The sequence below is a fragment of the Cyprinodon variegatus genome, unplaced genomic scaffold (assembly GCF_000732505.1).
Source record: "Cyprinodon variegatus isolate N-32 unplaced genomic scaffold, C_variegatus-1.0 Scaffold150, whole genome shotgun sequence".
Classification (NCBI taxonomy): domain Eukaryota; kingdom Metazoa; phylum Chordata; class Actinopteri; order Cyprinodontiformes; family Cyprinodontidae; genus Cyprinodon; species Cyprinodon variegatus.
The window spans coordinates 1070958-1085563 of NW_015150603.1; the positions used below are offsets into that span (position 1 = coordinate 1070958).

The 14606-nt window shown below is 37.0% G+C and overlaps 1 protein-coding gene across 1 annotated transcript in view; it reads left to right on the forward strand.

The window, feature by feature from the left end:
- The first annotated feature begins 2076 nt into the window (after nt 1-2076).
- The window catches only part of LOC107086365 (Down syndrome cell adhesion molecule-like protein 1 homolog), a 47608-nt gene continuing 35078 nt past the window's right edge, over nt 2077-14606 (forward strand). Inside the window, exons 1-12 of the mRNA XM_015377254.1 lie at nt 2077-2227; nt 3041-3183; nt 3381-3510; nt 6814-7092; nt 8047-8175; nt 8288-8467; nt 9688-9893; nt 11686-11782; nt 11910-12038; nt 12156-12323; nt 13292-13362; nt 13814-14054. Coding sequence (XP_015232740.1) covers nt 2077-2227; nt 3041-3183; nt 3381-3510; nt 6814-7092; nt 8047-8175; nt 8288-8467; nt 9688-9893; nt 11686-11782; nt 11910-12038; nt 12156-12323; nt 13292-13362; nt 13814-14054 — 1924 coding nt within the window. The remainder of the gene's footprint in view (nt 2228-3040; nt 3184-3380; nt 3511-6813; nt 7093-8046; nt 8176-8287; nt 8468-9687; nt 9894-11685; nt 11783-11909; nt 12039-12155; nt 12324-13291; nt 13363-13813; nt 14055-14606) is intronic.

Sequence of the window (14606 nt, forward strand, 5' to 3'; positions counted from 1 at the left end):
ATGCACGTTGTCTATATAGGGCCTGAATGGGTGTTCACACACGTGTGTTTATGTATGTGATAGAGCTCCTGAATAATACATCTTTGACTCGTCAGAGCTGTGACTTCAAAGCTCAAAACATGCTGAGAGAGGGGTGGAAAAGAGAGGAAAAAGAGACCAAAAGACAGCAAGGGTAGGAGGGGGGTGTCAGAAGAAGCAAAAACAAGATAGACAATGGGGAGAAGGTCAAAGCTAAAGTGACAGATTATTAAGGGATAACTCTCAACCACCGCCAGAAATGCTAAAAAGATTTTATTTGTTAAATTACAAATACTCCTTGCATGCTTTTTATGTTAAACCTTTATTAAAGAAATTTGATTCAATTTTATATTAATCAAAACAAAATTGCCCACATTTCATTGAATTTATATAGGTATTTGCCTTTGAATTCTATTTGTAGCTCCTATTTCATAGATATAATTTCTGTTTTTTTGGGGGGTTTTTTCTCTTTTTTTTTTATAGAGACCCCAGCAGGGATAAGCGTGAAGGAAAATGGATGAATGGATGGAAATCATTATGTACTTCCACAGAATTCCTTATTTTCCACTTTCTAAACACACTCAACAAAAATATAAATGCAACACTGGGTTGTGAAAAATACTTGAGGGAAATGGTGATATTGTATATTTGGAAAAAAGTTTTAGAACTTTAAGTTAATCTCATAAAAATGGAACCAAAAGTGTTGTGTTTATATTTTTTGTTGGGTGTAATATATGAAAACATTTCTTTATTAGATCTTTTTTCCTGTTTCATAAATTTCCTTTGATAATTGTTTAGCTTTTCCTTATTATTTAAGAGTCTGATCTGGTTTTTCTAGTTTGTTTCTTTGCTCACCATGCAGAGAAGTTGTTTTGATAATAGATGTCTTTCCCCTGACATTTAGTTTAAATGTATTTGTAAAATCATTCATGTTTTTGATCCATCAAAGGGCAACAAAGGACAAATTCATACATTTACACCTACAGAATTTTTTTTAAAGCAGCCAATTAACCTAACTCTATTGTTTTTGGAGAGTAGCTCAAGCATCAAGACATAATTGACTGATGTTTTTTTTTGTGTGTCAGATATCAGTGCTACGTCAGTGTTTTATTTCGATTTTACATTTTAATAGTAAAAACAATACTTGAGTGTTTTCCAAATTAACTTTTTCTCAAGTATAATTGTCACACATCTTAATAAACATTTATTTGACAGAGACTGAAAAGATTCTTAACACTTTTTTAGGGAGATTCAAGCACAGAGCTATGAGAGAAGAGTCTCTAGAGGAAAAAGGTTGACAAAGATGTAAGTAATAGCTTAGCGATAGCTTAGAAGAAGAGCTGGCTGAATAGTTCCTTTGTCCTCTGTAGAAATTGTCTGTTACACAAGAATTTGACTACCAACAGAAATTTTCATTATTTAATTTATCAAGTTACTCAAAAATGTGAGTTGGTGCTAAGATAGCCACAAGCCTGGTCCAGCTATGACAGAAAAGGTGCTCATGAGAGCAGAAGTTAACTTTGGTTCTCACACTTTCCAGGAGTTCAAGCCCTAACTCCTTTTTCATGTGCATTGATAATCTTTTTCTTCCTACAATCTCCCCTCTGTTTCTTTGTGTTGTGAGAAAAGAGGTGGTGTGAATTTCAGAGTAAAAACAGCCTACAAACTTGCGCTAACTTGACCATTGTAAACAAAAAAAGCAAAACAGAAAAACAAAATAAGAGGGGGTATTGGAGGATGAAAAAGAGTGTTTTTGAGCACAAATGACAAGATTTTCCCTAGAACTCCCAGAGAGAGCATGAACCCAAAGCCCCATTTACACTACCCTTTTGAAATCGTGCGGAGGACAGTCCGAGCACGGTAACCGAGATAATCAACGCACAACTTAACTGAACGGTGCGAGACACAAACAATCCGCACTAAATCTAGTACTATTTATTAACAGTGGGGCTTGGCGCGGTTAAGCTGTGGCTCAGGTCTTTGATAACAAAGACCGCATGAGCAGGCTGCGTCATCTCCTATTTAAAGTCAGCTGAATCATTTTGCAGGTTTTACGACATGCCCAGCTTTGCAACTCTAAGATCTCTCTTCATCTGTTCACAGCAAAAACTTCTTCTCAGCCTATTAACAATAAAAGGCATCAAAAGAGCGTTTTGGACCTGGGAAGATGCCAAGACCAAGGCTCTAATTGAAATTTGGGTGGAGGATGGTATCCAGGCACATGAGTTCCTCAATGTCATTTTTGTCATTTTTGTTTGCATATTCCCTGCCTTGAGAGCTATAGTATTGTGGACCGCCGATAGGAGCATGATGTGTAAATTGCCCTAAGAACCAAGCTCGGAACAGTTAACTGATCCAAGCCTGGTACGAACATGGAGCGGTTACAGCGGGGAAGTGTAAATGGGGCACAAGTTAACTTCTGTTATCCCCGTTAGCTCTGTTTCCACAGCCTGGACCAGGCAGGCCAGCTATGGTCTTCCCTTCCAATCTGACTGACATTAAGCTATTATACGAGAAAAAAAAAAACTGACAAAGGAGTCTCCAGATTTAGAAAGTGGTTAGAAACCTAAATAAATAGCACAGGGCTGACGGTTTAAAAAGAAAAATTGTAATAAAGAAAAAAAAAAGTATTTTCTATGACAATCATATTGAAAAAAAAACTGAGAAGGAAATGAAAGTGATAGTCCTTGTTTTTTTCCCTTATATTCTTGCAAAAAGAAATTAAAACTGTGTTTTTTTTCCTTCACACTTGCAGTAATAACATATAAAATTCCCCAAAATAATCAGATGTATCTTAAACAGCTATATAATTTTTCTTCTTCTGTCTCTTCTCCTAAGTTCTCTCCCCAACCCCCATCCCTTTCCAACCCCCCTTCCTCCCCTCCATTATTCCCAAAATTCCAAGATCTTCTATTGGCATCATAAACTAATGATCTTCTTTATCCTTCTTTCCTTTTCTTTCTCTGATTGTACCACTCTTTCTTTCTCCACCTTTCCATTTTTATCTTGTTCTCAAAATCAGGTCCTCCAAGAATAAGGCCTATGAAGAATATTACAGCGGTGGCAGGAAGAAACACTTTCATAAACTGTAGAGTAATTGGGTATCCTTATTACTCGATCAACTGGTACAAAGAGGGAATTCTGCTTCCTGACAACCATCGTCAGGTAAGGTCCCCTTTTTACACAGAACAGAAATAAAAAATAAGGAAGTGCTGTTCCACAGAAAGTTTACTTCATTCTGGGACTTCTTTGAGGAGTTTTTATTTTCTTCAGACAATTCAAAAGTTCTTGTTATAGCCCTTTGTGTATTAATTATTGATATTACATTAGTGTGTACTAATACATTGCCAATACTTGTTTAGGTGGTGTTTGAGAATGGGACACTTAAGCTCAGCGATGTTCAGAAAGGCATGGATGAGGGTGCCTATGTGTGCAGCGTGCTGATCCAACCACAGCTATTCATCACACAAACTGTTTATGTCACTGTCAAAGGTTAGTAAAATATATGATGCTACTGAACAGAATAACTATTCTACAGGTTTTTACTTACAGAAAAGAGATTATGAAAATCTTTATCATACTATTGATGCTTCCTCAGTTTACTATGTTGAAGTTGGGGTTGGGATGAACCATTTGAACGTGCAAATGAAAATCTGCTACTTCTGTTATTATTATAACTTTAATGTTATTATTATGCAGTTTTTTTTCCCAACCAAATAAAATAGCACACCAGACTCCATTCATATCATCAAGCCATCATGTTCAGATTGGACTCTCTTGATGGGATGACTGGAGTCTGGTGGGCTATTGCTTGGTTGGAAAGAAAACCTGCAGCCCCACGGCCCTTTCTGGAACCAGTTTGTTGACCCTGCTCTACAGTAGACTGTTTTCCTGTTTTTGTGGATGAACTTTGTAACGGGATTTAAGTAGGTAAGTCTTATTTTTCAGTCTCTCAGAAATGTCTTGCCAAGTGCATTAAATAATTTTTACTGTCCTGAATGACCCGTTTGAGTCATTTCATTTGAAAAGAGACTGGCCACTGTCACTGTGCTCCTCTGGTAGGGGGATTGCAACATTTCAATGTAATATGCTGGTGAAGGTTTTCAGTCATCGAGGTCATAGTCATTCCAAAAAATGAAAAACAATCCACTGGACTTGTTTTTACAAGTTTGAAGACGTTTCGCTACCCATCCAGGAAGCTTTTTTCATATTTATTTAATATTTTATTTTTATTTAAATAAATAAATAAATAAATAACCAATTTATATAATAAACTGAACAAGGGTTATGTTCACACTGCAGGCCTTTAATGCTCAATTCTTACTTTGTTGTGAAATTTTTGTTTTTTTTCTAGTTAAGTACTTTGAGACAACATTGAGACAAGAAACAAATTAATAGAATACAAGTAAAAATAACACCTCTCCTCTGAAATGGAGCTTCTTTTTAAAAATATCTTTCCTAACTCAGACTGCTATGATGATAATGATGATTAAAAGTACAAACGGACATTTGCAAAATCATGTGTCAAACCCAGGGACCTCTAAAATGAATCTGGTACAGCTGAAGAGCACAAAACAAAGACTACTCTACCATATAGATTTCTGACTAAATATGTTGACACGCCCACAGAACAGTCATTCATTCTACTTATGCCTTCTTTTCACTACAATGACTGCAATTATTTTTGCATGCAAGTTTGCACCTGACTTCCAAATGTGCTAAATGTAGATACAGACACAGCACCCCGATTCAGTTTAAGGTTTTATCATTCATAGTGTGCATAAATTTTTTTTTACAACCAAACCTTATGTAGATCATAGCCATTACACATTCTGATTTTTACTTTACATGGACAAATCAATTATATATGACATGAAGTATTTAAAAACAGTATTTTACATAACATCTACTCATACCTAAAGATGTTTATATGTACTTGGAAGCCTCAAAATGAACTGTAAGGAGCATAAACTTTGTCATCTCAAGGCATATTACTGAGACAATTTAAAAAAATTATATAGACAGATTAGTTTAAACATTTCTCTCAAAAGAAGCTTATTACACTCATTTATTGACTTTACAGGCTTAGTTCCTCCATCCCCTCACAGTTTTACTTTGACTCTGCAGCAATCCCTCATGCCAGGCATGCATACAGCAGCAGTGGAGAGGAAAAACACCCTTTTAACATGAATAAATCTCAAGCAGAACCGGGCTCTGTGTGAGCAGCCTTATGCTGATGCTGACTGGGGGCTCAAGAAGACAGTAGCAGGCACACAAAAGGGATATAGAAGCATCGTTCCATAAATACCTTTAAATGTTAGAGAAAATAAAGGTATATAGCTATCATTTTGCTAAGCTCTACCTGCTGACACCATTCATCCTCCTCTTTATTCTGTTAAGGTACACTTTCTTATTTGGTCCTGAGGTACCTTTAATCAGTTCTGTATTTTGTCCTCAACCCAATCTCTACTTAGGCCATTTTTAAATCAATTAATTAGTGCTGCTGGGGGATGTTCAGGGTTCTTTCCACTTGATATTGTTCTATTAAGGTTTTGTAAATCAGACTACTTTGTTAGGGTTGCAATGTATAGCAATCATTAAAGGACAAATAAAAAAAAAGTGAAAAAGGAGTACAATCTTTTTTAATTTACTTTGTTGTTAGTGCAATGAACAAAGTGATTATTGGAATGGCTGGAAACAGGACCGTTTTAGTGAAACAGAATGAAAAGAAAGAACAAAGCTGTGTGTATTGTCTCTAATAATCCCTGATTAAGGGGCTGAGTGGCAAAGAGCAAGCTCTCAGCCTCTCAACAATTACACAGAGCAGGAGGGCTATTGTACAAGTTTTAGGAGTGTGTGCATTCCTTACTCATTGCATGTGTTAGTATAAATGAAATGTGTGTGTTGTAAATTTTCTTTCCCTCATAATGCTTCACTCTGTCTTCTGCTGCAGCAGAACAACATGTTTGTTCCAGGAAGTTGTCAAGTGTGAATGTGGGTTGTGTTCATTCTCGCAATGTGTGACATTTTTGTTGTTCCCTTGTTTTTATACTGTAGTGTTCCTCTGCTGAGTTTATGTGTGTGCAAATTAACACTCTCTGTCTTGATGCAGGTGTGTTTTTACTTAAGAGTTTGCCCATCATACCTCTGATTTCTGTAAGTTTGTGTTAAAAGGCCTAGAATAAATCACCAAGTTACTCCTACCCTAAACCTAACCGCCACCCCAAGATTAGAACTTTTCCTTATGGGAACCAGTTGTTTATACCCACAAGTCCCTATAAGTCTGCAAAATCTAGCGTATTTCTGGGAAATAGTCCCAACAGGGTAATAAAATATGCCCATAGACACACATAAAACTTCAGTAGCATCCAAATCCTCTTTACACACTGCAAGTCATCCGTATTGCCTTAGTTGATATCCATGGCACTGCATTTTTTCCCCCTATGGATGGGGCTCCAATTAGAGCAGCTATTATGGGTTGGCTTAAGCAGGACATGGTGGGTTGAAGTGGAAGAGTTGTACTCGGACGGTGCAGTGGGTTACAAGCCCAAGCTTGGTTAATGGACTTTATTTGACTATTCAAGAATTCAGTGCCAAAAAAACAGAGACAAGATATCATGTTGTATTGATCATTTATATTGAGAAATAATTATGTATTACACATTTAATATTTATATTTTCAAAACAAAATGAGTGGTTCTTTAAACCGCTGGGCACCTTTTTTCCTTTTTATTGCATCTACGATTTGGGTTTTTTTTCTAAATCCTTCTCATTCTTTTTTTTTTCCTCTTACAGTTCCCCCGCTGATCCAACCATTTGACTTTCCCCCGACCTCCATTGGTAAATTGATGTACATCGCCTGTGTGGTGGCATCAGGAGACATGCCAATCCGCATCACATGGCGTAAGGATGGCCAGGAGATCGTACCCTCATCAGGGATCACCATTGATACAAAAGAGTTCATGAGTTCCCTGCAGATTTCCAAAGTGTCTCTAAAACACAATGGCAACTACACATGCATTGCCAGCAACGATGCTGCAAGTGTCAGCACAGAAAGGCAGCTCACAGTTACAGGTAAGCACAGAAAAAGATTAATGAGTAGTTTGAGGCCAGCTGGAAAATAAAACAGAGACTGCTGAGGCTGATAAGCAGATGATCTTTCATTTATATGGCTGAAAGTGTCTTTCATAAAAACAAATATTATCTCACTTAATACCATTCTTACTGTATGCGTGAAAGGCATTCTCTGCTAATAATTCATTATTTTATTTTTGAATTATTAAATAAAAGGCACTAGTAAATCTAGAATAAATAATAAATTATTGATGATTGTCCTAGATGTTTATTGCATTAATTCACATTATTTGTGAATTTATCTGGCAGTCTTTCTATTTTAAAGGGATTTTTCTACATTCAGAGGTATTAGTTTATTCATTACAGGAGACAGTTTTCATTCCAGTTCCAAAGGTCAAGGTGTACAGTAGCTATCTGCGACTCACAACAGAGTCAACATGAGAATTTCTGTTACTCTGCATACCTTTTGTATCAGTTGAATATTTACACTAAAGAGTATCTGTGTTGCAAATCGGGCAACATGAAAGGATTTTATAATGTTTACACAATCCAGCGTGCATGAAGACAGATACATTTGGTGTGTTGTCACAATACCAGTAAGGCTGCAACAGTTTGCTTACCCTAACATTAAGAATCTGCAAAAAACATGTAAATTTAGCTGTGAATTTTAGATGAAATAATATATATACTGTGATATACAGTATATGTGATAACAAAATTATACATTAGATGAGTTTTAATTTTTGGTATTACATGAATGCATGTGAGTGTTAGTCAATCATGCTTAAATGCATACACGAGCAAGAGGAGGAAGTAAAAAAATTTAAAAAATCAACAAACATTGAGCCCCACTGGTACAAACTTTTAAGTCACTCAATTCAAAAGTTTTCACTCTGTGCATTTCAAATAAATTGGCTTTTTACCTGTGCATTTTTTTACTCAAATTCTTTCCAGTCCCGCCACGATTCGTTGTACAGCCCAACAACCAGGATGGGATCTATGGAAAGTCAGCAATCTTAAACTGTTCTGTCGATGGATATCCTCCCCCTAAAGTGATGTGGAAGCATGCCAGAGGAGCACTAGGTACATTACCCTCTTTTCATAACTGTATGCATGTGGTATGTTTTTCTGTCAGCTTTTGTTTACAAAATACTTCACAGTAACCTTTCCTTTGTGGCTCTCACCTTTTGCCCAGCTGGGATTGGAAACCCACAACAGTACCACCCGGTCCCTCTGACAGGTCGTATTCAGATCATGACTAATGGCTCTCTGCTAATCAGACATGTCCTGGAGGAAGATCGAGGTTTCTACCTGTGTCAGGCCTCCAATGGTGTGGGTTCAGACATCAGCAAGAGCATGGTCCTAACTGTTAAAAGTGAGTATGCAAATCCACACAGAGAAGCAGGGTAGGGGTAGAGATAGAACATTTAGGAGCCTATAACTTTATGTAATGATACTCTTGCACTTAACAACTAATGAATTATCTTGCTATACTCTTAAAATGATAAAAGCAAAAGTGATACATAATAGGAGAGAAAACCAGGAGCAGCCCAGGGGAAGAAAAGTTAATGTTTACAAACCTGTGACAGGCAGCAAGATGACAATCAAACCGTTGATCTTTCAACTCATGGGATCTACCTTAAGACAGTCAAAATGACTTTGAGCTTGATCACTATCTGTAATCAATTCTATCTATCCTTTGCCACCTGTCTGGAACCTCTTAGAAACAACATGCGTAAAAATGGAAATGACCAATATACTCAATGAACCCAAAAATAAAGATTTTCAATGTCAAATACAGCATGATTTAAGGCTAATGTTTTCTGTAACTCACAGTACAATTCAGTTGTCCTCACGAGAGAGATGTTAAACTTGATATCTGGCAGCTTTTGACACTTGTATACACAAGCCAGTAGAACAAGGCACACATAACTGCATCTAGTGCTCTCCCCATGTTTTTCTATCCATGGGGCTGCCCCACTCTCTTCGATGCGCTCCCTCTTTCTCCTTCTCCTGTTAGTTTTATTGATTAAACCGTTCCTCTCCTCTGCCTCCCTCAATTCTGTCTGTATCGCTCAGTGGAGAAGACGGAAAAGCGGAAAAGAGGGAGGGTGGGATGAATAAGTGATGAAAACAAAACAGCAGAACCCTCGTTGGATCGATACAGGGTGTATGTGTGTTGAACTAAGAAGATTGAGTGTGTGAGGGATATGGGTATCGAATGAACACAAAAGGTGGAGTGTATTGTTTTTTTTGCCTCTTCATTGACTTACAACCCCTATGTTAACTATTGGAGAATGAGAAAGGAGTTTTATTGACTTTACCTCAATGACCATAGCTTTTCATTGCTCTAATGCAATGGAACGCTAAACCCCTCCTTTAACTGGCAGTTTCCTATACCTCTCTTTCCTCCTCACTTATTTTTCTCCTCACAAATTCTGCTTATTGTCCCCCCCCCTCCTTCTTTTTCTTTAATTCCTCTTTTACCTCTCTCTGTAATACAACTTCCCTATCTGTTTAATGATTTCCTTTACCTTCTACTCTTTTATCCACACCTTACAATTATCTTACACTCGATTTCCTGTCTCACATCAGTCCCAGCAATGATCACCAGTCATCCCAATACTACCATGGCAAAGAAGGGCCATGTGAAGGAGCTGAACTGCACAGCCAGAGGAGAATGGCCCATCATCATCCGCTGGGAAAGAGGTGACACAGTGATTGACCCAGATCGCAACCCTCGGTACTCCATAACCACAAGCCCCAATGAAAAGACAGATGAGGTGTTGTCTACACTCAAGGTAAAAAAAAAATAATTTGTCCATTGCAGCACCTGTAGTTGATGAAATCAAACCTCAGTGCCTTTTTTTAGTCTTTTTTTTTTGTGCCTTAAGTGGTGCTCTGCAAAAGTCTTCATATCACTGAGAATTTTTTCTGCACTGCATTGTATTTTATTGTTTGAGGTCAACGAGGTGTATTTAATCGCTCTGAATCAGTACTATCTAGACACACCTTTAGCTGCAGCTGGGGCTGGAAGTATTTTGAAACACGTCTTAACTAAATATAAACATCTACAGTACAAACTGATGGTTTCACATGTTGTTCTTTGCAGAGTAGTTTGAGTTCAGTTAAATCAAACACAAACTGCAAACGTCAATCATTGTCATTTATATTTAGGTCACATTCTTAAGAATTTTAGCCATTCAATGAATATAATTTATTTTAAATTATTCCATTCTTGCTCTGGCTGCAATCTATGGTGGTTGTTCTCTTGCAAAGTTACCCCCTGCAACAGTACTAAATCCTTTGTAGTCTTTAACATTTGTTCTGTTTGTTTTGGATTGTATTTAACTCAATCCATCTTCTCATCAGCTTTGAGTATTTGCCTGAGTAAAGTGGGCTTTCAGCCTAATGCCACCACTACTGTGTTTTACACTGTATTCTGATCAAAACGCCTTTTTGCACAGGTTTACTACACAGCAACCAATCTTAATTTGGATTTGTTTCTACATTTTTATTTATTTTTTGATATAAATGTTAAATTTGTGGAGTGGTGATGTTAACAGAATCTCCCTCTGCAGCTGTAGATCTGTTTCTATCGAACTTCTGGAGTTACTATGCGCCCTTTTACTGCTTAAGTGATTAATGCTCTCCTAATTCATCCTGTAGGTATAGATGAATAGCCATTTATTCATAGGTAATGCAGAGACAAGCTCTTTCTGTCTTGATGGATTTAACAATGCTCTGTGACATTAAATTATTTTAAATATTGTTTTCTAACCTCACGTTGGAACCTTTTTACACATTTATCCTTGACCTTTCAGGATCAGGGATAATGGTCTTTATTGTGCTGTGAATTGAGTAATATTCTGTACAGTAACAAACCTCTATGACCTTCAAATAATAGATATAGTAATACAAGCTATAGAAATTATACAAATTAGATATAACTTGTTAAAAAGAAAACTTATATTGCAATTTTAAATTACTCAGCCTATATATAAAGCATGTTTATGGAGAATGATTAAAAACTGCAATCTAACAATACACAGCTTTTTACATAACTGTCAATCGAGGCTAAAGTATTTGCTTAGAGTTGCCCTTGATTCTTCTAATTAATGTTAACTGAAAAATCATTAGCTAAGGTATGAAATTCAATGGTTATTTATATGCCTCTATTTTCACAATGTTTTTTCCTTTTAGTTTCATCAATCACAACCAAAACCGTACCTAGTCCCTCACCACACATTCTGCATTCCTCTTAGGATGCCCACCGCAGAGCATTTTTTAAATATTATATGATGGTAGACCTAACTCTCTGACAGACATTAATTGTTCTTAAATTAACTAAACAACAGCTTTGCAGGTTAGCTTTCTTTTCTAATAGTTGGATGCTAAATTGCAAGTCAAAGCTGAAATCAAAGATGTTCCTTTGTATTTAATAATTTGATCAAATATAATGAATAGACCTGGTCACCTAAGCAACCATAAACTATTGTTAAGGGTCTTGTTTAAAAGAATATAATGCTAAATCCTGAGAAAATGAATTGGTTGATTTTCACTTTGATTTTCTTTTGGAATTTCTAAATGTAGCTAAAGCCGGCCGAGCGTGAGGATTCAGTTTTCTTCTCTTGTCATGCCATCAACTCTTATGGAGAAGGACGAGGCCTTATTCAGCTCACTGTGCAAGGTATTCATTTAAATTAAATGATGGAACTACTCTTTATTGCTAATACTCCCCCACTTGTGATGGTACTGTCTTGTCTCCTCTTCCTCTTTTTGTCCTTAATTTACCTTATTTTACTTTCTTTTTTTAGAGCCTCCAGACCCTCCAGAGCTAGAGGTGCGAGAAGTGAAAGATCGTAGCATGAATCTTAGATGGACACAAAGATTTGATGGAAACAGTGTCATTACCTCTTATGACATTGAATACAAAAACAAGACAGGTAACTAACAAAAATCCTTGTTTTCATATCAACAAAGCATTTTGATGGTATGTTGTGATTATTAAAAACTGTAATAAAGGCTACTGAAATGTGATCTTTTAATCCACTTTTTAACAGATACTTGGGAACTGAAACATGCCACTCGAAATATCTCTCCAACAAACAATCAGGCCAACATCGTGGACCTTCACCCTGCCTCTGTCTACAGCATCCGTATGTTTTCCTACAATGCAATAGGCAAAAGTGAGGCCAGTAAAGAGCTCACCATCAGCACCGAAGAAGCACGTAGGTTTCTAAAAAAGCACTACCTTTTAATTTGCATGCACTTTAGTTAAAACTCTGTCTTTTCTTTTTCTGATTGGACTGTTTTATGGATTTTTATTCAAATCCATCAGACAGTACAGTATATGAATAGAAAGTAAAGAAAAACGCTTTATAAGGAAACTGTATCTCAGATATTAGAATTATTATATCCGTTTTTGAGCAGTATAGCCATTTTAAAAGGATCAATATCAGTAAATCACCTTTGGGGTTATAACTTAAAATGAAAAGGTTTTCATCTGGAAAAAAGAAACTGCTTTTAACTTTTCAACATGGAACAGTAAAGGAATGTTCCATTAGAGCAGAGGATTCTTTGACAAGGGCTATTTAGCATCAGGTCGAAGGTCCCGAAGGTAATGCAGGGGGATTATTACTTAAACTTTTTCTCTGTTTTACCACAAATTAATAGGGCATAGTAGCATCTACAATACTGTTACATTTACACAGCTTAAGAAGTTAGGTCTTTGTTGTAAGCACTTCAAAACCATATCATATGTACCCTGGCCTCCAAACCTTCACCCCCCCCACAAAACCCTAGAACTGGACATGTGAAGGTTGTTCTTGTTCCATCTCTTCATCAATCTGGGGTTCCAGGACTGAGGATCATTCAATCGCCACTCTAGGACATAATTTATATGGATAAGCCTTTGCAGGCGTCCCCTTCCTCCTACTATATGCAACTTTAAACGTCAGTAGGGGAGACTCTGCTTTCAACAAGCAATGGGGTAATTTGATTGGATATCTTTACTGTAGAGCAAATCTACCCTTGCACAGGTATTGAGCTAGCCTTAGTATATGATATGCCTTAGATGCAATGAAATTGAATAGGTTCAAAAATTCTTCTGTTTTATATAAAAAATTATTAAAAATGGTTCAACTTTAAGCTGTTTATATGTGTTAAACGATTAGACTTTCTGTTTCTCGCTGAACAGAGCCTGACGGTCCTCCAATGGATGTAATCCTTCAGCCAGTGACCTCTCAAAGTATCCGAGTCACTTGGAAGGCAAGTATAATTAGCATGTGTCTTGCTGTCTTAAGATGTACTCGGGCAAGCATACTATCCTTTTATCTTAGCACCATACTTTAAGCTGTTTATTTACGAATTGCCTTTCACTATAATAAGTGAGCATAAGCAGCATAACTAAAAGGTATAAGAATACAGGAAGCCTTTATTGGATGACTGAATTTAACAGATAAGGAAGTATTTCAATGCTTAAACATAGCAGTTTCAAACATTGATACAACAGGATGTCAGGCTTAAAGTACTTTCTCCTATTACAAATTAGGAAGAAGGCACATGCTAAACTTAATTAGATGGATTTCACTTCGAAGAGAGATAGTACAGCAGATATTTTTTTTTAATAGTCCAATAGCCTGAGTTAACTCACGAAATAGCAAGTAAAAAGAAATTGTTTATTTGAGCTTTTGTTTCTTTCTCCTCAATCTATTTACAGGCTCCAAGGAAGGAGCTACAGAATGGGGTAATACGGGGTTACCAAATCGGTTACAGAGAGAATGGCCCTGGCAGCAATGGCCAGTACAGTATTGTTGAGATGAAAGCCACTGGGGACAGTGAGGTCTACACCTTAGACAACCTGAAGAAGTTTGCTCAGTATGGTGTGGTCGTCCAGGCCTTCAACAGAGCAGGCACAGGGCCTTCAAGTTCAGAAATCAATGCAACAACACTGGAGGATGGTAAGATTTAGCCTAAACAAATATTTCAGTAATTTTCAGCATTCTTCTGGTGTTTTGTCTGTTTGCTAGCGTTAGTTCAGATGTCTTTGGCTAAATTCACACTGACGCCTTTGATACTTAATTCCGATTTTTTTTTTTTTTATGAGATCCGATTCTTTTGCGTGGTCGTTCACATTACCAAATATATGCAACTTGTGTGCGATCTACAGTGTGAACTGCAATTATACAACTTAAGTGTCCGGCATGTGCAGTAGAGGATGGAATGACGTCACACGGGAGCGTGCTCTGTGTTTGCCGAAGTAAACATGGATGGTAGTGCTGGAGCGCATCTTGCAATTTTTCATTTGTTTACCAACCTCAGCCAGTGCATTAACAACAAAATCTTTTCAAGAAGGTTGAAAGTAAAGACTGCTCTCTGCGTTATAGTCCAATATGGTGGTTGTTTTTCTAACTGCTTATGCTTCTTGCTATCGTTGCAAGGCACAGAATAGTGACCTTTGTCAAGTATTAATAACGTTCAGGTCGGATGAATGCAACATTGCCGTTTAGACA